At 36.9% G+C, this 23523-nt stretch overlaps 1 protein-coding gene across 1 annotated transcript; it reads left to right on the top strand.

The window, feature by feature from the left end:
- The first annotated feature begins 1688 nt into the window (after window positions 1–1688).
- On the top strand, window positions 1689–22594 carry btv (dynein cytoplasmic heavy chain beethoven). The gene is made up of 46 exons (XM_018547401.1): window positions 1689–1928; window positions 2239–2567; window positions 3077–3239; window positions 3725–3906; window positions 3969–4081; window positions 4386–4631; window positions 4928–5148; window positions 5262–5660; window positions 5734–5975; window positions 6151–6474; window positions 6670–6736; window positions 6983–7319; window positions 7429–7780; window positions 7897–8239; window positions 8338–8500; window positions 8591–8810; window positions 8913–9039; window positions 9138–9743; window positions 9938–10184; window positions 10245–10752; window positions 11000–11392; window positions 11463–11642; window positions 11888–12253; window positions 12342–12460; window positions 12553–12863; window positions 13115–13263; window positions 13522–13803; window positions 13984–14213; window positions 14292–14420; window positions 14517–14765; window positions 15561–16000; window positions 16081–16215; window positions 16340–16569; window positions 16715–16924; window positions 17103–17391; window positions 17776–18285; window positions 18386–18642; window positions 18748–18948; window positions 19013–19244; window positions 19367–19520; window positions 19949–20165; window positions 20345–20778; window positions 20826–21149; window positions 21261–21511; window positions 21628–21922; window positions 22159–22594. Exons 1-46 carry the CDS (start codon window positions 1689–1691, stop codon window positions 22443–22445), a joined length of 12303 nt encoding a protein of 4100 aa, XP_018402903.1. The 3' UTR covers window positions 22446–22594.
- The last annotated feature ends 929 nt before the right edge of the window (window positions 22595–23523 follow it).

Raw genomic sequence — 23523 nt, 5'->3', positions numbered from 1 at the left:
CTTCAATGCGTGAAATTCGATGGCGAAGCGATATACGGCATCGGAATGGAAAAATCGTGGAAAATCGCGTTTATCTATCGGGCCCGAAAAAGAAGCGGTTCGACGTTGCGGCCTTGGTAAGAGCGGCCGCAACGCACGCACACTTTTCGATCGCGTAAGCGCTCGTAAGGCGCAAGTATGCAGGCTCCATAAATTTACAAGGCATTCGTATAATGCAGCTAAAGAAAACCGAGAGAGAACTCGCTCGGGAAATGCTTTATAACTCTTCATTATCTGACGTATCTTGAAACTTTTGCGGAGTTAAAAGGAAGAGAGAGAGAGAGAGAAAGAGAGAAAATCTTTTCTCCGGAGTATCTACTCGCAATAACACCTTTACTATCATATACCTATCTTTTATACGGAAGATTTTTTTATATTCGTAAAATTCAATTATGTATTTAGCGATTAGGAATAAATTTTCTTGAGTAACGATCTTGAACGTTTGTGTACTTTTATTGCAGCTCTCTGGTGGAAATACGCAGTTTTCCTAGATATCTATCCAGTTATCGTCTAATATTATATTATATAATATTATACTGTGTGTGTGTGTGTATTATTTTTATTAGCCGTAACAATACTGCGTAGAAAATGGATGAAAACATATGATAGAGTTTTATTTAGTGACCGAAGAGTTTTTCTGGCAAAAATATATGCAATTTTTCCGGATACTTCCTCAGTTATTGTTTAGTATGAATAGTTTATTATTAAAATATTGTGTAACTTATTTATATATATATATACATTTATAAAATTCTAAATTATTATTCTAAATATTAAAATTTATATTTCTGAAAAATTTAAATTCTAATATAAAAAATTATAAATTATTATATAAAACTTAAATTATTATAAATTCTAAATTATTAATTTTAAAAACATTATAATTCAATTGTAATCTTTAAATGCGATTAAATTATAATATTATAATAAAAAAGAAACATTTGAGTTTTGTGTAAATATTCGAATAAATATAGGTAATAGATACATATTCACACACTTGGAAATTTATCTTATCAGAACTCTCGTGCATAGTTTATATACTCTTAAAATACATATAATAGATTATCCGTGTACTTGCGTTATCTTGCTAAATTTACCGATGTCGTAAGCAATGATTAATTAAAAACACAATTAGAGATCGCCCGATAATTATTATCCAGAATCCAAATAATAGAGCATGACTTGTGTTTGCTGAGAATTAATGCGCTTTGAATGATAATGTTCCTTTTTTTTTCGATTCAATTAGGATAAATATATTCTTTTATAACTTGCCGTTTCCTTTGCATATCTTCTTTATAACTCGCTGATCAATAAATAACACTTCTTAAATCTGCGTATAAGGACGTCAAGGTTTGAAACCTGTTACTAATGTTTCGGATCAGAGAATGATTTCTCTTTTTTTTTTTTTAATGTGCAACACGATTACATAGAAAATCATCTGACAGATTCGAGCAACGTCACGCGTATCTGCGCACGTGCAACGATGCGTGTAGCGATAGTGACAGCTGTGTTGTGTTGATTGTTGGTCGTCGTGACGACTGATGACGACGACCGGGTCGAGTCAGCCGCTCTTTACGAGCACGGTGGACCACGGTACGCCCGTGTGATTTAATGTTTTATTTAAAACGCGATTAAAATCAAACGACGAAATGGTGGTTGCCGACAAACCTAGGCATCTGATAGTCTCCACGGCGGGGAACTTTTTCAACGCGTCTGTGCAGCACGATGAGGAGGACATCGAGGATCGCGAGATCCTCGATCGCTTCCTGGAGCAATCCTCGTGCAGAACTCTATGCGCCAGGCCGGTCGACACCGACCGGAATCAAGTCCGCTTGAAATTGAGCACCGAATTGCCCGCCGGTATAAGAAACACGTTGGTCTTCTTTAAGGTAGAGATTCTTCTTTAAAAAAGAAAAAAAAAACACTTTAATTATGAAACTTAATGAATAAATTCAGGGGATTAACAAATAAGAAAAAGGCTTTCATCGATGAGATATATTTATTGATTGAAATCTACTTAATCCGTTCTTCAGTGATATCCATACATTTCTCTCACAATCAATTACCATTGACTTATGATTATAAGTCCGTCATACCGATTGACGGGTGTGATTCTTTCTTGACGATAGAAAGCATTTTCTAGAAAGTCGCGATTTAACACACTATTTACATTTGCTGATGGTGCGAAAATTCGTGCAGGTGACAGCGGCTACGGTAACGGAAGAAAACTTTCACGACGTGGTCCAGGTGGCTTCCACCGGCTGCGGGGACGGATCGGTACTGATCGAGGTTCTCCGTCAAGTATGGGCGCCGACACTCCGCTCGTCTGGTTTAAGTACGTCTTGTTTGAAGAAATTGGAGGAGAGACTACTCAGTTCTGGATTTTCGACTAGCGTTGCAGAGGAAGAGGAATTTTGGAAGCGTAAAAGGGATGAAGTCAAACGGTCACACGAGAGAACAAATTGCGAGGAAGCTGCCAAGTCCGTGAAGAACATCAAAGTCGAACTCGAAAGCGCCGCGGTGTCAAGGCACATCGTTACTTTTATTATTTTAGAGAGTCATCTACAATGAGAGTAATATGTATAGCAATATCCGTTTGTTATTAACGCAAATTAATTTAGATTTTAACCTCGGTTCTACTTACTTTTCATCTTTTTCTAATTCTTAGACCGATATTTATAGTCGATTCTTATACAATATTTAAGACCGTCTTAAGTACAATATTGAGATATCATCAATTAATTACAAAGCCATATGAGCATCTTAAGACATTACTTAAAATGATGTTAAAATAAGAATGGACTATGAATACCGGGCGTAGAATCAGAAGAAGATGAAGATTTAATTGAACTGAGATTAAAATTAAAACTACGATTACGTTGATAGAAACGAGCATAAATCATAAGCTGTAAGAAATCAACTAATCGTAACCGACTATGATTGATTAATGTCTTATATATTTATACGATTTACTCCATTGTAAACGGTTTATTACTGTTTTATACAATTATAATACTATCTTCCATTTCTTTTACAGAGATGGATTAATCGCTGTGGAAGAAGCTTGCGAAGCTATTTCTGTATTCGTGGATGATTTATGGAAGTTAAGCGGACCGGCATATACGGAGGAACGAATGAAATCGTTTCTCGATGTAATCGGGAACGAAGTGGTTCAGCTGATACAAAATTATCTCGATACGGTATGCCAACTACAATAATTTCCAGCTTTAAATTATCCATAATCTACTAATCAAAAATCTTTGGAATGTCTGTAATCACATAAAAGTAAAAATACCATTTATGAAAATTGATATTTTTATTAATAAATAAGATTTGATTTGAAAGAGTATCAAAGGAACGTTTGCATGAAAAAATGGTTTTATTGAAATATCTAAAAATTTAATTATTAGATACAGATCTGATAATAATTTTGTTGGACTGTCAAAATAATTATATAGGACACTTAAGCTGGTTATTAGAATTTCAAAATTATTTGCAGCATTGATTGTTATAGTTGAGTCTTTATATAATTATTTTAATGTATTCGATTTGTATCTACCTTATAAAATTTAGATATGCTTCAGTAAAACCATTCTTTCTGTATAGCTAAATCATTTGATTCGATAACGCTATTAAGTAATCGTTTTCCCTTGTATACAATGTTTCATGAAATGCAAATTGTTAGGTCGATACGACCGATACTCGCGCAAAGGACGAAACAATCGCACTCGGAGCGACAGTATGCGAAAAGTGGATGAACGCTACGCAGAAATTAACAGAGCTGTTCTGGCCACATTATTCGCTCCATCCTTGGCGCGGACCGATCTTCGTACCCGAGAAATGCTCGAAGCTCGGCAGAAATCTCAGGTAGGCGTTAATGCATACGAAATGATATGGAATGTAGTAATAACATAGTCGCAATCTTCTAGGCAGATGTCCGAGTTACGTGCACAGCATCGTCAATTGAGCAAACTTCTGACTCCGAATGAGAGATCTGGACTTGGTATCGAAAAACTGCTCCAAACATTTGATGATACGAGAGGTACATTCGAAGCAGCTTTGTTTTATAACAGAAATATTTTATATATAGTAGTTTTCTGATGAGTTATATTAAGCCTGTACCTATATGAAAAAAACCACAAAATAATCAAATTGATTTTTATCTTCAAAAGGCGCGGATATTATAAGAATTGACGAAGCAATTTTTGTACTTGTAATTTTTTTATGAGTTGTTAATTAATAATTGAAATAATTAGAAGTGGATATTACAATGTAATAAATTATAATATTAAATAGTATGAATTAACGATACTTTAAATAAATAAATGTTAATAATTACAATTCAGTTGCTCTGGGCAACGATGAATGGGACAATGAATGGAATAGATTGAAGCGTAAGATCGAGGACGGCTTGATACCAGCTGAAGAACGTGTTGCTCAGAAGCTGAAGGATCACATCGCTGATGCTGATACCCCAAGCGCTCTGGTAGCCGAATTCGAGAGATACGGTGAACTGATGAAGAGGGAAGGGCTTAAGAGAGCATTACGCGGGGAACGAGAGTCTCTGCTTGCGGCGTATCGTGATCTAATCGGTAGAGCACTCTTGAATTTAACTAAAATGCCCTTCATATCTCTATACGTTATAAATATGTCAAAAATAAAAAAGAAAAAGAAAAGCTAGAAATCTGTGTAAATTTTTTTCTTCTTTTTACAGTCATTATAATTTGATTACTGATACTGTTATTGGTATTTCTTACAAATATTTCGGTTCTTATATTATAATCATGACATTATAATTAAGGATAAAAAACAATTAGATATTAAATACGCTAATCCGTACAATTTAAATTCGTTTTCATTACAATTTTTTAAATATGTGGAATGTTAGAGAATCGTTTAGCTGGTCCCGACACGGAATATCTTCTGGATGCTCCTAAAGTGCTACAAGAAGTTCAAGCCGCGAGATCCGCGGAGGTACGGCTCGAGAGTCTGGCTAAATTAGGAAAAGAGTTGCTTGTTGATCTTCCGGGATACGAAGAAGTGGCAGCGCGTTTGTCAAGCGCACTGAAAGAAGCCGAAGATAAAAGACGAGATTTGGTTGAGTCATGGGTAATTTAATTATCTTTAATACAATATGTTTCTCTAAAATTGTTTGAAAATTAGATGAATTTTTTAATCACATATTGCATATCTTTGGAACGTTTGGTAATTTTTATTCGCAGATAAACACTACCAAGAACGACATAGCCAAGAAGGATTTAAGCTTAGGCACCGATTCGGCGGTGGTTGAACTTACTGGTACTAGCATGATGCGAGTAACTTACGATCCTCGATTGATGACTCTGATCAGAGAAGCCAGAGCATTATCTGGCGAAGGCGTCGAATTACCGAGGGAGATTAGAGAGCTGGTAGATAGAGCCTCGTCTTTAGCAGGACGAGCTAGAGCTCTTCAACAGGTCGCTACATTCCACAACACGATTGGCGATCGAATGGTGCCTTCCCAGAGACCGCTCATGTTGACTATAGCTCTCGAATTAGCGCGAGCTGTTCAAGAACAGTCGGGTGTCGTTTGGTCTGACCCTCATCTCGTCGATGTGTATACCGCTAGATTGAAAGAATTGGTAAGAAATAATCGTTCTGTGTTATTTAAATTAATATTGCAAGTCAATGCATGGCATAATATATTCCGTGCAGGTAGTGAAGTTTGCCCGACAAAACTCGGAATTGATTTCGAAGCACTCTACCTTGCGAGATTATGTGTCGGGCTTGTTGAAAGGCGACGCCGTGCACCTTGTCGGAAATCAGAACATATGGAAAGAAACGTTGATAAACATGAGGGCAATTGTCGACGCGGTGGATTCAGAGTATGGTAATGCGAGAGCTTGGAAACTGCATTGGGATCGGCAACTCTTGAAGGCGTTGGGCGTAGCATACAGGTATAACTTCGCGAAAAATTCAAAAGAGATACAAAAAAATTCAAAACTTTTGAGTATAATGAGATGTTGTGTATATGTAATAGTTAATTGCATGAAATTTGTTAACAATATAATGATATTTTCTCGAAATTAATTAACTAAAAACGTGTTCCGTTTTATTGCTGATTTTTCTCAGAAATGCCTTGCCATCCTTGTCGAAGAAGCTATCTGAAATTCGAGTAGAGCTCACTTTTCGAGATGGATCTCTACAATGGAGACCGCCACTCGAGGATATTCGCGCAAAATTATACTCCGGTATACGACGATCACTTTCCATTCCAGTAAATTTTAGAGGTGTCGGAGATATCGCCGATGCACGCTTTGGTGATTTAGTGCAGAAAAATGCGTATCTATTCAGTGGCGTTTACAAACAAGTTGAAATCGTCCTGTCCACTCTCGAATTATTTAGGACCAAGTGGCTAAATCTAGCCACGCCGGCTAACATCGACGTTGGTGAACGGTAAAATAAAAAAAATATAGTATAATTAATTAATATAAAAAATTACTGTAGATAAGATCCTATTCATGTTTTATAAAAAAAAAAACGTTGATTAAAACAGGATCGGGAAATGTGTTAATTAAGTTAAAAAGAATTTGTGTATTAATATATACATACATATATTATATGTCTACACCAATCTATTTTCTTAAAAAGGTTAAAAGGTAAACCTCCCCAAGAATGGGCGAAAGCTTTTAAGGAGGCGAAACAGTGGGCTCAAGAGGTAAGTCTTATCTTATGGGAATATGAATCAGAAAATATATGTTATATACTTATAAATAAAAAAAAAATTAAATATACCAGCTTCCAAGATTTAATTTTTTATTACTCTGACATACATCTTGTTTTTTAATTTATGAATAGCTTTTTAATTTGTTTTTTTAATTAAAAATTTGTAATAAATTTTACAATATATTAATTTATTATAACTATAAATCATGATGTGTGTATTTAATTTTTGACGAGGTAGGTTGGAAAATTACGCGGATGCGAGATAAAAATTTCATGCATATGCATCGATACAGCGACAACGAGGAATGATTTGGAAATCGCGTCTCGTCATTATTGGGAACGGCTGAGTTATGATTTGAGAGCGGAAGCATCCTCACGTCTGGTGGCTATCGTAGACTTTCTGTCTTTCGCGTCCAAAGAGCTCGAACGTAGGCCCCGTGATGTAGAAGAGGTCGGATTAGCTCACGAGGCTCATGCACGTATTGAGCAACAATCAGCAGGAATCGCCGAAGAGATGGAAGTTGTTGCTGTGCTCGCCAAAGTTATGGCCGCATGGACCAGTGAGAAGCTCGACGGTAACGTTCTTCGCCAAAGATTGTATAATTTGTCAAAAAAATCTATTTCTCGTAAATTGCAGATAAAGACGCAAACTGAGCTTTCGTTTTTATATATTTTTTTCTGCAGGCGTTAACGCGGCTCATGCCGCTTTGCAGGATCTGGGGGATCGTTTGGAAAAGCATAAGTCTGTTATGACACGTCTTTTGGAAGACGCTAAAGTTAATCTTCGTCACAGGGCGATAGCACTAAGGGACGAAAGAGAAAGATGGCAGGTCAAGTGGTCTACGAGATCGGAAAATCTCACTCTCGATTGGTTGGTGTCGATGAAGGAACGTTGGCTTAATTTAAATGGGCAGCTAGATTCTTTGAAAGCGGACTGTAAGAGAATATCCCTTGACCTCGAAAGTGTCTTGGAGGACAATGACATTAATCTATCACAAGTGGAACGTGAATTGGAAACCGAGGAGTCAAATTACAGGTCTCTTCAATCGAAGACTTTTCTTATAAATCTATAGAAATTTTTAGAAACTTTTTATTATCATGATATTTTTCACGAGAGAAATAAATTAAATATTATATCAAACACAATCGCAGATTCCAATCCGAGTTTTTGGAGGAGTTGAAAAATCAAGAAACCGAAGAGTGGGCTGTAGCTAGAAGAAGATTGCCAAGACTTCATGATTGGCTCGATTCCTGGGAAAATAAGATTCGGTTGCATGACAATATGGAGATCGATACCTTTGTTGGTAAAAAGATAAAGGAGGTTAGATCTGCGATCGAATCTATCCAGCCGCTTCGGGGAGATGAAATCGCCGATGAGCATTGGACTGAATTGATTCCTATACTGGGACTAAAGGTCGAAAATCCGCGGAGTATCACTTTAGGTCACTTGTTTGCTTGTATAGAAGCTCTGAAGAAGAACGAGGATCGAATAAAAGTGAGAATCTGCAAATTTAAAATAATTTGTTTGAAGAAAAGGAGCAATAAAGTATTTCAATATTTACAATATCTAATTTTTCTATAAATATATTTCAGGAAATAACGAAACGAGCAATCGCAGAGAGCGGGATCCGACAGGCATTGATAGACTTGGAGGTCTGGGAAAGCACGGCGTCACTTCCGTTACAGGAATCAACCGATAGCAAGAATATGATGATCTTACTTGTCGGAGATTACGGCAGTCTCTTGGCAAAAATAGGTATCGCGCGTATATTTTTATTATTGACTGTTTGATTTACATTAGTTTTATAATGCGTTAATTTTATTCCAAATTATAAATCCGTCACAGAGGAATTGAGGCTCTTACTCGAAGGAGCGAAAGGTACTTCAGGACACGACAGGTTCGCGTCTCGAGCTGCACGTTGTGAGGCGGCTTTATCAGAGCTTGAAGAAAGGATTAAGGCACTCAGTAGCGTTCAAAGGAAGTGGATCTACTTGGACCCGGTTTACGGAAGTGGAGCGGCTCCTAATGACTCTGGGAAATGGTCTAGAGCTGATAAGGAATTTAGGTCTGTTAAATTATATTAATTTAATTTAATTCGCCATACAGTTTCAATGCTTTTTTTCTTTCTTTTACATTTATTTAAATTGATATCTTCGCACATTTCTAGATATCTCATAGGAGAGGTATCGCGAGATCCAAGAGTACCGTCTCTAAGGCAACTTTCATTACCAGCTTTAATAAGTTTAAAGGATCTATTAGACAGATGTCAGAAATGTTTGGACGAATTTTTGGAGGTAGGATCCGAAATTTAATAAAAAATTGCTATTTTATCAGAAAAAGTTATGTTTTATATACCTGTCAGTTACAACAATGACAAAAATCTTAATTATAGGAGAAACGAGCCGCTTATCCAAGATTGTACTTTCTTAGCGATGAAGACCTTCTGGAACTGGTATCGGGCAGTGGAAGAGGTTTGGAGGCTCATTTACCGAAATTGTATCACGGTATTGGTTCAGTAATAAAAGAGAATAATTCATTAACGGCGATCGTGTCGCCCGAGGGAGAAGTATTGAAATTACCAGAGGTCGTCGATCTCACTGAACCACTACCGCGTTGGCTAGACAATCTCGAAAAGGGAATAAGAAATGCGCTCTGTCAGAGTTTGGAAAAATGTTTGAATGACTCCACACCCGATCCGTCTGTTTATCCCACACAGATATTGCTACTGTCGGAAAGAATAGGATTTACCGAACGCTGCGAACGTGCTTTGAAAGAAGGTCGCGCGGCTCTGCAGAAGCTTGTCGAATATATGGAAACGCAAAGGGCAAGATATAGAGGACTGGAGGACGCCGGTGACAAGTTAACTGCGCTGAAAGCGCGTGGGCTTCTTCTGGATACTGTCCATCATCTGCAAGTGGCTCGAACATTATTAAAGATCGTGGTAACGGGCGAGAATGCCAGCTGGACATGGCATAAACAACTGAGGAGTTACAAAACTGTGAGTTTTTAGAAAAAAAAAAATACATTCACATCTCGATAATTGAAAATTAAATCTGTAGCGCAAATAATATTTTTTATTCTTTAAAACGCGCCCTATAAATTCTAAAATCTTAAACAATAAATTTTTCAAATAAACATTTTTAATAATATTTTGTTAATTTTATTATTACATTATATTGTTGCATTTTTAAGAAACAAGATACGTACGTAGTACGATGCGCCGGTGCAGAATTACCGTATCGCTTTGAATATCAAGGGGCGTCCATTGGTTTGGTGAGAACTCCCTTGACAGAAAAGTGTTTCTTAGCTCTCACGCAAGCTATGAAGCTTGGATTGGGTGGCAGCCCAACTGGTCCCGCTGGAACCGGAAAAACCGAAAGTGTCAAAGCTCTAGCATCTGTTTTGGGTAGACTAGTCCTTGTCTTTAATTGTGATGAAGGTAAGGCATTTATTTATCTATTATTGCGGCAGAAATTAAAACATTTATTGCGAAATGTAGGAATGGACACTGGCAGCATGAAACGTATCTTAGGCGGCTTAGCGCAAGCTGGTGCTTGGGGTTGCTTCGATGAATTCAATCGCCTTGAGGAGGACACCTTGAGTGCAGTATCGATGTTGGTAAGGCCGCTTCAAGAGGCGTTACGGAACGGCTCACCCGAGATCTTACTGGGCGATCAAAAGATCAAGCTGGATCCTCACTGTTGCATTTTTATCACGATGAATCCAGCCGGAAGCGAGTACGGTGGTAGACGTAAACTGCCGGATTCCTTAGCGCGACTCTTTAGGCCTATCAGCATGGCGCATCCGGATAAATCAGACATTGCCAGAACTCTGTTGGAGTGCGCCGGTTTCTTAGAGGCGACCACTCTCGGCAAACGATTGGTAGAGGCTCTTGAAATTGCCGGGACCATACTTTCTGAGCAGCCGCATTATGATTGGGGACTCAGGGCGCTTAAATCTGTACTCAATGACCTGCGTCCGATTGCCGATGTTGATGAGACCACCAGGTTTGCGTCCGTTTTTAATGTATATACTGAAAGAAAAATTTTACTAGAGATAACACACACATTAAAAATTGATCTTTATTTTATTAATGTAACATTATTTTTGTATAAGATAATTAGAAATAAGATAGATATGAATCGTTCTTGAAATAATTAAGAGAGATTTTTATTAAGATCTCTAAATGTACGCAAATGAAAAGCTTTGTTCTTTTTTTTATTGATTTGATAAAGATTTTGTATTTTTTGGTAGGCTTCTTGTCTCGATCAGGGCATCGACCCTTCCAAAATTAACGGAGGCAGATACGACGAAATTTCTATCTTTGTTAGATGATCTCTTCCTGAAAGCTAATCTCCCTTTGTCGGTCTCCACTGAAAGCGAAGACTTGGTTGTTGCATTGTTAAAAATCTGCGAAACTCGGGGTTTGACGAAAGAGATTGTCAACAGATGCATTCAACTGAATGACCTGTTAAAGAGTAGAACTGGTGTCGCCATAGTCGGCCCACCGGGTAGCGGAAAATCTTCGATCAGATCATGTTTGACTGAAGCATTGACGAAAATTGGTGTGTCTATACAACAGATTATTGTTTATCCTGGAGCTATACCAAAGAGCAGATTATTAGGTCACATAAATCCGCGAACAAGGTAAAAATATGATTTCTTTTCATTCAGGACGCGTTGGACATAAAAATTATACAAATAATCGCATAAACAGGGAATGGAAGGAGGGTGTCTTGTCGAGCGCGGTAACGTCCGCTGGGAATTCCGCGACTTGGATCGTCTTTAATGGAGATGTGGAACCCGAGTGGGCAGAGGCATTGAATTCAGCTTTAGATGATAATCGATTACTAACTTTACCCAATGGAATAGGAATTAAACTTGGTAGCGGTACAAGGTACTTTTATTAATTGAATCAAAATAAAATAACATTTGGCCTCAAGAATAAATTTGTATTGAAATTTGAAATTATGAACTGTAAAAATCTATATGTAACAAAATTTATAATGCATATTGTGGCAAAATTTATCAAAATCTAATTATATATATGTTAAAAAAAAATAGATTTTTAAACTCTGTACATATTTAATGATATAATTACTTGGCTATATTTGTATGTTGCATAAATGTTCGTAAAAAAAGATTCATCTTCGAGACCCATAAACTCGCCGATGCCAGTCCAGCTACGGTTTCGCGATTAGGCGTTTTGCATCTTGGCTCGACGAGACCGACATCCTTGTTGGTGCCGTGGCGTTTAGAGCAACTCTCGTCAACTGCTGCGGAAATTGCGAATACCCATTTATGTTCGTGCATTGATGAAACTTTAAAGATAAACGTTAACAGTTCCTCCGCATCCGGTCTAATGGCCGCCACATTGTGTCATCTTCACAAAGCGCAAACATTCGCTCAGGCCACTCAAGCTCTTCTGGTCTCATTATGCGGTCAAGTGGAGAATTCACAATCCAAAGACGATTTGGCGAAATTTATTTACGGATCAACCGAAAGCTGGTGAGTGATTTACAGGGACTAATCTTTTTAAAATAATAAGCTTAACCATTATTATGCCGTATTTATCACTTATAAAATTATTTCTCAGGTGTCCCGATCCACAAAAGCCAAGTGCGGTCCTTTACGATTCTGAAACCGATCGATTGGTACCTTTCAGTGATACATGCGAGTCTATTGATACCGATTATGGACCCATCTCAATTTCAGGTATATTCTTAAAAATTTAATTTTTTAAACATTACAGTTTTAAGATTTTTAGAAGAGATGTACCATAGATCTTATTTATATATGTTATGTAGATCGTATCAAGAAAGCATTAGCAGCTACTTTACCCTGGATAGAAGATGGCCATCCAATTATGATTCGTGGATCTGAAGCTTGCGGTAAAAATGCTTTAATCGACGTTGCATTGGCAAGAATGAAAAATCAGGATATCATGACCGTGGTACGAGGATCTTCGCTTTACGGTCCTGATGATCTCGTGAATCGTTTGAAAAAGGCCTGCTTACGCTTGGAGTCTTCTTCGCAAGGTAGAACGTATAAGCCGAGAAGCGGATCTCGAGTGCTTCTTATCTTGGAAGATATGCATCTCGCTGCTAAAAATTTACAGGTATAGTTCCATACGAGTTTCCTCTTTAATTTTTTGATGCATTAATTTAGATATGACTTGTAGCAGTCTGTGTTAATGTCTTTAATGTGTATAAAAGATAATATTTTTAAATTTTTCTTTCAAACTGTTGTTGATTTAACTATTGAGTTTACAAAATAATATAATCTTTCTTCGAAAAAAATCATTAAGTTAAGAAAATTATAATAAAAGAGATTGTAACAAAGATGTTAATGAGAACAAATTGTCTTTAGGAATTGATGAGAGAATTGCTTCAAGAGGAAGGTTTCCTTGAGGAGGATCTCGAATTTTCTAAAATATCCGTAACAATTATATGTACTGCCGATATGACTACTCGATTGCATCCGAGGCTTGAAGCTTTATTTGCAACTTATTATTTAGAGTGAGTAATTTTACTACAGAAAAAAATATAAATTAGAATAAGTTTGAAAAAAATTAAATCTTTAATTTTATACAAATATATATAAAATTAATTTTTTAAATTTTCAAAAATGAAAAAACATTACAGAAATTTAAAATTAGCAATTTATAATGTAATAAAATAATTTTCAGTTAATTCTCTTTAATTCGTGTATTATTAACAAAATTAATAATAAATGAACAAAATCTTAAGACTTTAGATAAAATATATCTGCAATAGATACCCGAGTCAAAAGGATGTCGCGGCCATTCTGGAACTTCACTTGAGGACTTCTTTGAAAGAAGTTGATTTTGTCATGGCGGAGTCTTGGATCGCTCGAATAAAGTCTAGTATTTTGGATGCTTTTCGATCTATAAGTTCCGCTCAGGAATCTTCTTTTACCTGGACTCTTAAGGATATTGTCTTATGGGCCAAACTCTTGAAACATTATCCTACTCCTGAAAACGAAGCGTACATCACTCATTACTTGTTAGACATTGGACAACGCCTATTTCGCGCGAGGTATTATTCTAAAATCATACTACTGTATACATAAAAAATTATTTGCTATTATGTGTACGTTTAAATTAAATTTTCAGAAAAGCTAAATTAAGTTTAAAAAAAAGTGAATTTAACGTCTTAATTATTTAAATTTCTTTCTTGATAAATAATACCGTTTCATCATATTTATTAATCTTGCAGATTAACACCCAAGGCGTTGACACGGTGGGAATCTTTACTAATTTCGAAAGACTCTGAGGTAAAAGATTTCAATAATGATGTATATGCGTGGAAAAGCGCGAATATTGGGCTGTATCCTTTAAGTGAGGAGCAATGGCGAGAAGAGATAATAAACGCAGCGGCTAGATGCGCCAGAGAGGGTCAACCAGTGCAAGCATCGATTTCATCTTATCTTCTGGAAATCATAGCTGGTATGTACGATCTAATTAAATTAATAGATAAAAAGATGGGCATTTTTATACAACAATTTTAAATTAATACTTTGCTAGGACTGAGCTGGGCCATTGGATGCGATTTTCGTGGTATGGTTCTCATTGGACGACCTGGTTCAGGCAGGAGATCAGCAGTTAAATTAGTTGCAACATATTCTTCCTTACGACTTATTGATTCAGGACCTGGTACCGTAAGATAAACTATATGATCTGTAGAACCACGATCTATCTATTATTGTATTTTTTCTTGGAATTTTGTTATATTTGTCAATCGTTTCTTAGAACGTGGTAAAGTGGCGATAAAGAACGCTGTGCAAGCAGCGGGTATCGAAAATCAATCGACTTTGCTCCTGCTAGAGGAACATCATGTTAGGGAGGAGAGTTTAGCTGTAATGGTGAGCGCCATGGTATCCAAAGGAGAAGTTCCAGGGCTTTATGCGGCGGAAGAGCTTGATGCGTTGGTTGCACCGCTCGCCGATTTGGCTCGAAGGGAAGATTTTCAAGGGACACTGGAGCAATATTTGTATCACCGTACGTATACTTAATAATTTTATTTAATGCTAGATAAATACATTCATAGCGTTTCTTCTGAAAAAATTTATAAAGTTTTTATTTATATATTATAGTGATAGATCCTTTTTTAGAGAGCATGGAAAGTTACATTTCTCTTTTATATAAGTGTCTATATTTATCGTTAATTATTACCGAGTTGAAATAGTAACTCGTTACCGTTATCGTTACATAAAATGTAACAATGAAGTAATTAACTTTTTTGTTACTTTTTTAATACTAAAATAAAATATTAGTCTAAAAAATTTTGTAATATTTTTGGTTTAAATATTAATAAAAGCAATTAAACACAATAATAGCATTTGATCGATATGTGAAAACATATGATAACTAAGAGCAAAATGATTTTTCGGTTCAAGCTAAAACTTTGTACATATATAATAATATTTTAAAGTGAATATAATATGTATACATTATGAATATATGTATGTACACACACACATATAACTAGTTCTGTAAACTAAGCATCGATTACATTTTCGGTCTTGAAATACAATCGAGATATTATTATTATAAATTTTAATTAACTAAAATTAATAATATATATTAAATTATTAATTATAATTTATAATAAGATTAACAATTAACAAGAGATTTACCATTATCAAAGAGTCTGTTACGAAGTTATTATTAAAAAAAGTAACTTCATTGTAATAGTAAAGGTGTTACAACTAACGCGTTACTTATATTCTCAGACTTTTTTTGCTAATTTTTATTTTATCATACAATATACAAAGCGACTGATTAATTTCGCAGGCTTGCGCAAATACCTCCGAGTAGCGGTGATCTTAGATTCAGAAGAGATCGAATTGTCATCACTGTTACGTCTTGGACTCCTTCGACATTGCGCGCTGCTTGGATCTGGACCTGGTGGTCCTGATGAGTGGTGGTCTCGGGAAAGCTCACTAATCAAGTTGGCAATTCAGGAGGGTACTTTGCAATTGGACGAACTCGAGGAGCTATCAAATTGCGCGAAAGTCATAATCGGAGCTCATCTTCAAGCGCCTCGTTATCAAAGGGTCCCGGCGCGATTTCTCGCTCTGGTGCACACCTGGAGATACCTTCGCGACACGTGGAGTAAAGAGGTTGAAGAGAAGTTGCGATCTCTCGAAGCTGGTATCAGTAAGCTAAAAGAAGCCGGCGATCAGGTGGCTAAGCTGGAGGATGAGGTATCCAGACAACGCCAGGAACTTGAGGTCCGCAACAACATTATTATGTGATTAAATTCTTCTATTCTATCTTACAACACTACAATTACGTAAAATTCTGCTCAAAGGTGGAAAAGGGGCGGGCCAATGCAGCTCTTGAACAAATCACTGCCACAATGAGAGGTGCGACCACTCAAAGAGGAGAAATGACAAGTTTAAAAGCTAATACAGAACGCGAGAGTGCTGAACTTGCACGGCGTAAGGTAATACGAAGAACTGAGGTATAAGAGTCGTAGAGATCGCGCAACGTATATATCTGCGTTAATGCAATGCATATACAAAAGTAGCAACGTACAAATACATATATCGATCTTATTGTTGGTGTAGGCGGACATAGAGGGTGAATTAGGTAAGGTTGAACCTCTGGTAGCTCAAGCCGCTCAGGCAGTGGCCGGTATAAGTGCTGATGCATTAGCTGAAGTTCGTTCGTTGCGAGCACCACCAGCGCCAGTGAGGGATGTGCTCGAAGGTGTTCTTCGGCTGATGGGCATAAAAGATACATCTTGGAACAGCATGAAGACTTTCCTCGCCAAACGTGGTATCAAGGATGAAATTAGGTAAGCAATTATTCGCTTAATTTAGTTAATTCATTAATTTATATTAATATATTAACTTATTTTTTACTCTTTTTAACTATTTTCTTAATTTTATGACAAACTAAAATTACTTCTTCTCCACTTTTCTTCGCAATTAAACGCGCAGAAATTGGGATGCAAGACGTAGTACGCCTGCGAGCTTAGAAGCTGTTTCCAAGCTGATAAAGGAACGTCCGGACAGTTTCGAAGAGAAAACCGCGAAAAGAGCATCGGTGGCGGCAGCTCCATTAGCCGCTTGGGTACTCGCGAATCTTCAATACGGTCAAATATTGGAACAAGTTGCTCCTTTAGAACGAGAACAACGTCAATTAGCAGAGTATGTCTTTTTAATTTGTTAAATGAATTTTTCGATTTTTTTTAGCATTCACCTTTCGTATTTTCCATCTGTGTTTATCAATTTTTTCATTTTCTTACTTAATTTCAAATTTGTACTATTTAACTTTTAGATCTAATTCGTTATATTACTCGATTTCTCAATTTTTTAATTATTTAAGTCGATTGGCGGCGGCTGAGGCACAGTTGGGGAAATTAGAAACGGGATTAAATACGGTGGAGAGTCGTGTGGCGCAGCTTCAGAAAGAGCTTGCCGAGCACACGAGGGGCGCAGCTGAATTGCAGCTGCGAACTGAATCTGCCGAGGCCAGTTTATCGACAGCGCGTGCTTTATTGCGGAAACTCGATACTGAGCATCGTGACTGGCAAACACAATTCCAAGAGCTGACAGCCAGGAAAGAACGACTGGACGTTGAGGCAGCTAATGCAGCAGCTCTACTTGTATATCAGGTAACCAGTCCCAGGCTAATATTACATTTGTTGTACGACAAAATATTTTAAGCCTATTGATTGACTACAAGAAAGAAAAGTTATCGGGTCTCTTTATCCTGTAGCGCATAGTCAATCGATAAACTTAAAATCTTTGTCGACAGGTGTAATACCAGCCTTAGATTTGCTAATGTGAAAAAAATCGACGTTACATTTTAGGACAATTAACTTGTTCTAAAATTTACATTAATTAATAGTTTAAATATAAAAAGTTCTAATAATCTTTTAATATTTTTAATATAAAAATGGGTCTAAATATTTATTTTTTAATAATTGATAATAATAAAAAATAATAATAAATGATCCCTTAAAGACTTAATGACTTATTACGTTTGAATTACATAGGATCCTGAGAGAGATGACAATTGGAAGAAATCAGCGACCAAGTTATTAGTAACCGAACGCGAGAGATTATTATGGAGAGCACAGGGTTTGCCAGCAGACACGAGCAGCTTAGTCGCGGCTTCCCGTGTTCTGAAAGGACCCTTAGTGTCTATTTTCCTTGATCCCTCGGGAGTAGCAGTCACCTGGATCAAACGTAATTTTGGCACGCGACTTGAAATAACTCAGCCTGAAAATTCTAAATTTTTGACGGCTTTGGAGCTCGCTGTGCGTTTCGGAAAACCTCTCTTGGTTGAGGAAGTAGTCGAATTTCCATCGATACTTTTGCCTTTGCTTCGACGGGGACCGCTTAGATTGGGCGATCGCATTCTGCCGGCTCAGGAAGGCTTTCAATTATTCCTGGCTACTAGGAAAGATCGATTAGAAGATATCCCAAAGGAAGCTGACGCTGTATTGTGCGAGATCACGCTCGGTGCCGGTACGAAAAGCTTAGCAGAAAGATTTGTAGAGAAGGTAAGGAAAATTAAACAAATATAACATGTATGTGATTATTTTTCTGGTATTCTTGTTTGATTTTCTTTTGTATTCGAATGATTGACGATTGTTTCATCAGCTTCTGCTAAACGAAACGCCAGAGCTCGAAGCGCAGAGAAGAGAAGCCTTGGAGAGGGAAGAAAGATTGTCCGGAGAACGGGATGCGGCTAGGCTAGATGTGTTGAGCCAATTAGCTACAGCTAGAGGCCAAGATCTCTTACAAGAATCCCAAGAACAAGGAGGTCTTTTATCTTCATTGGAAGCAACGCAAGCGAAGGCGAAAGAGATAGCGATCGCGCTTGAAGAAAGTAGACAAAGTTTGAACGAAGTTTCAAGGTACCGTCAGAAATTTTAATATTACTTTTAAATTACAAACATTAATGTTAATCCCTATATGTGAACATCTTTAAAAGTAATGTTGTTTTCGTCCTCTTCTTTTAGGCGTGCCGAAAATCATGAAAAGTTCGCGCAATTTGCCGCTAATGTTTACGAGACTATCAAAGGATTGACTCTTCTCAGTTCTTTATACGTCATCTCCGCAGAAGCTTACACTGATATCTGCTTGAAAGCGGTGCAAGATGACATTTCTTATAAGAACGAAGACGGAGAAAAGAAGGAATCGCGAGGTCTAATCGAGAAACGGTATGTATATAATAATTTTGATCGTAAAATAATATAAACTCGTCATTGTTGTTTATTGTGTCAGGTTGATAACTTTGACGTATCATCATTGCGCGAAGGCGATCTACAGGAAGCACAGACTGCCACTTGCGTTGCACATGGCGTTGTCGTTAAATCCAGTGTTAGATGTCGAGAGGAACCTTTTGTTCAACAGCGGCGCGATGACCAACGCCGATAATTCTGACTTTGAGTTACCTGAATGGATACCGGATGAACGACGTGAAGCTGTACAAACCTTAGGTTCTTCTCTGCCCAACGTACGTAATTAATACGATGCTTTCAGTAAACAGCCAAAAACTTAAAGCGACTTTTCATGAATAATTTGAATTCTTAATAAACTTGAAAAATTTTTATGTTAATATTGTTCTTTTTTTTAAAGGTAGCCGCTAGGATGAAACCTTCTTGGCTGAACAATGTTTCTGATATTTATGCGGATAACGGACTCAGCGCTTTTCAAAAAGTTTTGGTCGTGAAGGCTTTGCGACCTGATTATTTGCACACCGCTCTTTCCAAATTGGCTGCAAAACAATTAGGCAAGTACCAGATAAAACGCGATAAAATTATCTTGAATTTCGTGTATATTCGAACATTTAAATATTTTTGCAACTTTTACAATTTTTTAATTTATCCTACTCGAAGAATAATATACAAATGATTTTAAATACATAAAAACGAATAAGTTGAATAATATTACGTATGAACAGAATTTTTTATTGCTATATGCTTTAAGCTTTCAATAATTAGTAAGTTTATTTTTGGGATTTTATTCAAAATATTGTATTTACGAAATTATTGCTTTTTACGTGATTCCTTCAAATATCAATATAAAATAAATATAAATGTGAATAAATAATGGACTCCTTATAAATATATATATAAAAGAATAAAATTGTAATGGGCCATTCTGGAGATTGGTTCCGATGATTCCTTCAATTGTAATTTTTAAATTTACCTACGAAAGGTGTGAAAGATTTGGCACCACCACTGTGGTCGTTGAGCACGATTGTCCAGGAGAAGGCGGGATCATATCCTGTGCTATTACTTCTATCACCGGGGACTGATCCTGGTCCCGAACTCAAAGTGCTAGCTGAAAAATATACCTCCGCTGGATTTACCGAGGTTTCTCTGGGTCAAGGGCATGTCACTCAAGCCGAATTGGCATTGGAAACCGCATGCAGGTAGGATCTTATAATTTCCAAAAGCATCTCGTAATGCAATATACGCGATATTACGAGTAAAGAAACTTTGAAATGCTTTATTTTGCTACTCTTATAAACGCAAAGTTCCTTATAATTGGAAATATACGATATTGAGAGATAAATACACACGTTCATCGTTATTATTATTTATTATATAGAAATGGTGGTTGGGTCTTGCTAAGCAACTTGCAGCTCGCTCTAAACTGGCTACCGCGACTAGAAAGTATGCTTCGCTCGTCGATGTGTACCACAAACAAAAATTCCTCCACGAGGATCTGGCTGACTACGGAGGAGTGTTCCGGATTCTATCCGGGTTTGGCGGGGCTTTGTCTGAAATTGGCGTACGAACCACCTGAAGGCGTGAAGAGGAACATGAGAAAATCACTTCAGCAGTTGCGACAGTCGCAGCGTAACGGTGACGATGTCGCGGCCACTACATTAGTGCTCGCCTGGTTACACGCGACGCTTCAAGAACGGCGAAACTTCGTTCCTCAAGGCTGGATCAGATCGTACGAGTGGAACGAGTCGGATCTCGAAGCTGCCTACGAGTTAGTAGTGAAGAACGCGGTGAAGGAAAAACGATCTCAACAAGGTAGAAACATAAACATACGTAAATAATTTTGATATCTTATATAACAGAAAATATATTGGCATGTAAAGGGGACTGGCAAATTGGCAGAGGTTTGCTCGACGTTGCGGTTTACGGTGGACGGCTTCAGGATGACTACGACGCAAGGGCATTACGCTCGATGATACGTAATACGTGGTCCAGAGATATTTTCGAAGGACGCCGGAAGCTGGGAGATGTGTTGAAAGTGACCGACACGACGATAGGCGATCCGGTAAAGTCATTAGAGAGTATGGATGACGTCGATTCACCGAAAGAGTACTTCGGACTCCCTGCTAATGCTCATAGAGCATGGGAAAGAGCTGCTGCGGAAAAAGCTCTAACGTATCTTAAAGGTATCTTTAATGCTCAGATAAGTTAGAACCAAATAATACAGCTAGATCCTATTAGTTTTATTCTTATATTTAACTGTTTAAGTTTTCAAATATGCTTAAATTATTTTTAAGGCATTTTGATGAAGCCGTTTAATAACAGCGAAGAAAATAGCAATAAATTAGAGAAGTCAAGAGTTCAACACGATCTAAAAGTGGTTATGGAGCGACAATGTTCCTTGACATTTACGTGTGATACAGGTGCTATAAGCGAACGGAAAGGAAATCCTTTACAGGACTTTTTCATCGACGAGATCGATCTTACGAAGAAGTTATTGCATATCGTACAAACCGACATGGACGCGTCATCTTTTGAAGATAATGAGGTCAGACTTTGATTTTGAAAATGTCACTTTTTCATTGTTATTTTGGTACAACGATAATTATAATTATATATATTTTTACATAATAATAAAAAAATATTCATTTATAAACAATTAAGACTCCCAAGCACTGGCTGGCGGAATGGCGAACGGGCCCGAAAAACGCCATTCAATTCGCAAAGTTGCTTTTATCCAACTACGAAGCACTAAGATCTTCGGCGATAAACATACCCAGTCGAGTCGATTTGTCCCAATTGTCCCGACCACGGGCTCTTCTAACCGCTTTGAAGCAACACACCGCACGAGAACTCGGTCATCCATTGGAAACTCTTCATCTTTGTGCCAATTGGACCGAGAATCGTGTGAACAAGGAGTGGAAGGTATCACTCCAACTCGAAGGTTTGCTCATATCGGGTAAGCTTGATTAATTGTCTGGGTCTCATTCAAACTCGACAGATTTTGATCCAGTATTCGGAATACCAAGTTCTCATTTGTTACGAGAGGAGCTGGAACTTAATCCGCGACTCACATCGACGTAATTAATTAAACGAGAAACACACGTTTAAGAATTTTTTAAAATTTTTGGATAATATCAAAAAGTCCAGAGTTCCTTAAATAAAAGATAAAACAGTCATATATCTTGCTTGCAGGAGCTTCAATCGAGCAAGGTGTCTTAAAGGATCTAGACGTAAATTCGGCAGCGGTCGCGGTCGCCCCGACATGCCAAGTGGCATTTATGCCGGAGGAATACTCGGACGATAAATCCGGTGACGGTAATGTTTACGCTCTCGAAGATACGTATCAGCAAGATTATTTGAATATACCGGTTTATACAAGTGTCCAACGGGAGGCTTTAATTTGTTCATTACCGATCACGTGTCCGCGAGAGGAATGCGACGCATGGTTACGCCGTGGCGTCATCCTGTATCTGAGATAAGTAGCTTTCGTAATTGTCCCCGATTAAACTGATAAAGATGAAGATACATGATACATTTGCAAGTATTGGATGTTGAATCAGATCCACAACGAGAAAGTAAATACAACAATCTTAATTATTGTTAAATATCAGTAAAAGTATATATTTGTATTCACACATTTAATTTTGATAAGAAGCAAAGTTCCTAATCTGTATAGTCCTAAAGTGTTGAACCTTTTATTTATTTGCTCGTTAAATATAATTTAGATCAACTTGATAGTTAAATAGATTTTGAGATTATCCCTGGTTAAACTACTAACAAACATAAAAATACGGAATGATATGTAAACGGCTCTAGTTAAAACAAATTATTAACGCAAAAGCAAATATTTCGTAAATATTATTCTAGTCACTAAAACATTTACTTATGTTTATTTATTTAAATAAAGGCATTTATTTATGTGTGTGTTTATTTAATCTGGATAAGACACTTAGGTTCCTAATTTGTTGTCTTAAAGTACTTTAAACTATTTATCTAATATATATATATTGTGTTCACCAAATATATTTATTTGTCAAATATAATTTAATAAACTGATGAATAAACTTTGCGTGCATAATTTTGTTTGACCGAATGAAGAGGCGAGGGAAAAAGGAAGCAGTATCTATATATATATATTTATACATATATATCTATACTATATATATGTATATACTATTATATATAAATACATTACATGTCAACACATTGTGAATTGAACATACGCTTATTATTATTAAAAATACATAGAGATATGTCGGGAATTTGTTGGGAGGAAGTTTTCGCGAATTTTTCTACCGGTTTTGGAGTCGTTCTTTCCTTACGTTCCGCTGTTCGCGGAGGACGTTTTAAGAATAGTCCGGTAGCGCGAGTTGTTTTGTTTAGTAGATTTAAAATTACGGATAATACAGCAATATCGTTTTATTTTAATAAAATAAAATGGTCATTGGTTGGTCCATCCAAGCCCACGAGACTTATTGTTATTAGAAATTTATATGTAATGAGCACACGACGTTCGTGCCGCGTAATACGCGCAAGTCGCATACTGAGAAATGTATC

The sequence above is a fragment of the Cyphomyrmex costatus genome, unplaced genomic scaffold (genome assembly GCF_001594065.2).
Source record: "Cyphomyrmex costatus isolate MS0001 unplaced genomic scaffold, Ccosl1.0 scaffold639, whole genome shotgun sequence".
NCBI classification, from domain to species: Eukaryota; Metazoa; Arthropoda; class Insecta; order Hymenoptera; family Formicidae; genus Cyphomyrmex; species Cyphomyrmex costatus.
The sequence above is the reverse complement of the archived record's forward strand: the minus strand, read 5'-3'. Positions and strand labels throughout refer to the sequence as shown.

What these genes read in the sequence shown, in the direction of transcription:
- btv (XM_018547401.1), top strand. Translation starts at nt 1,689, where the DNA reads ATGGTGGTTGCCGACAAACCTAGGCATCTGATAGTCTCCACGGCGGGG. An exon ending in AGAGCTGATAAGGAATTTAG is followed by an intron (nt 8,811 to 8,912) that starts GTCTGTTAAATT and finishes GCACATTTCTAG; the next exon opens with ATATCTCATAGGAGAGGTAT. An exon ending in AGTTTGAACGAAGTTTCAAG is followed by an intron (nt 18,643 to 18,747) that starts GTACCGTCAGAA and finishes CTCTTCTTTTAG; the next exon opens with GCGTGCCGAAAATCATGAAA.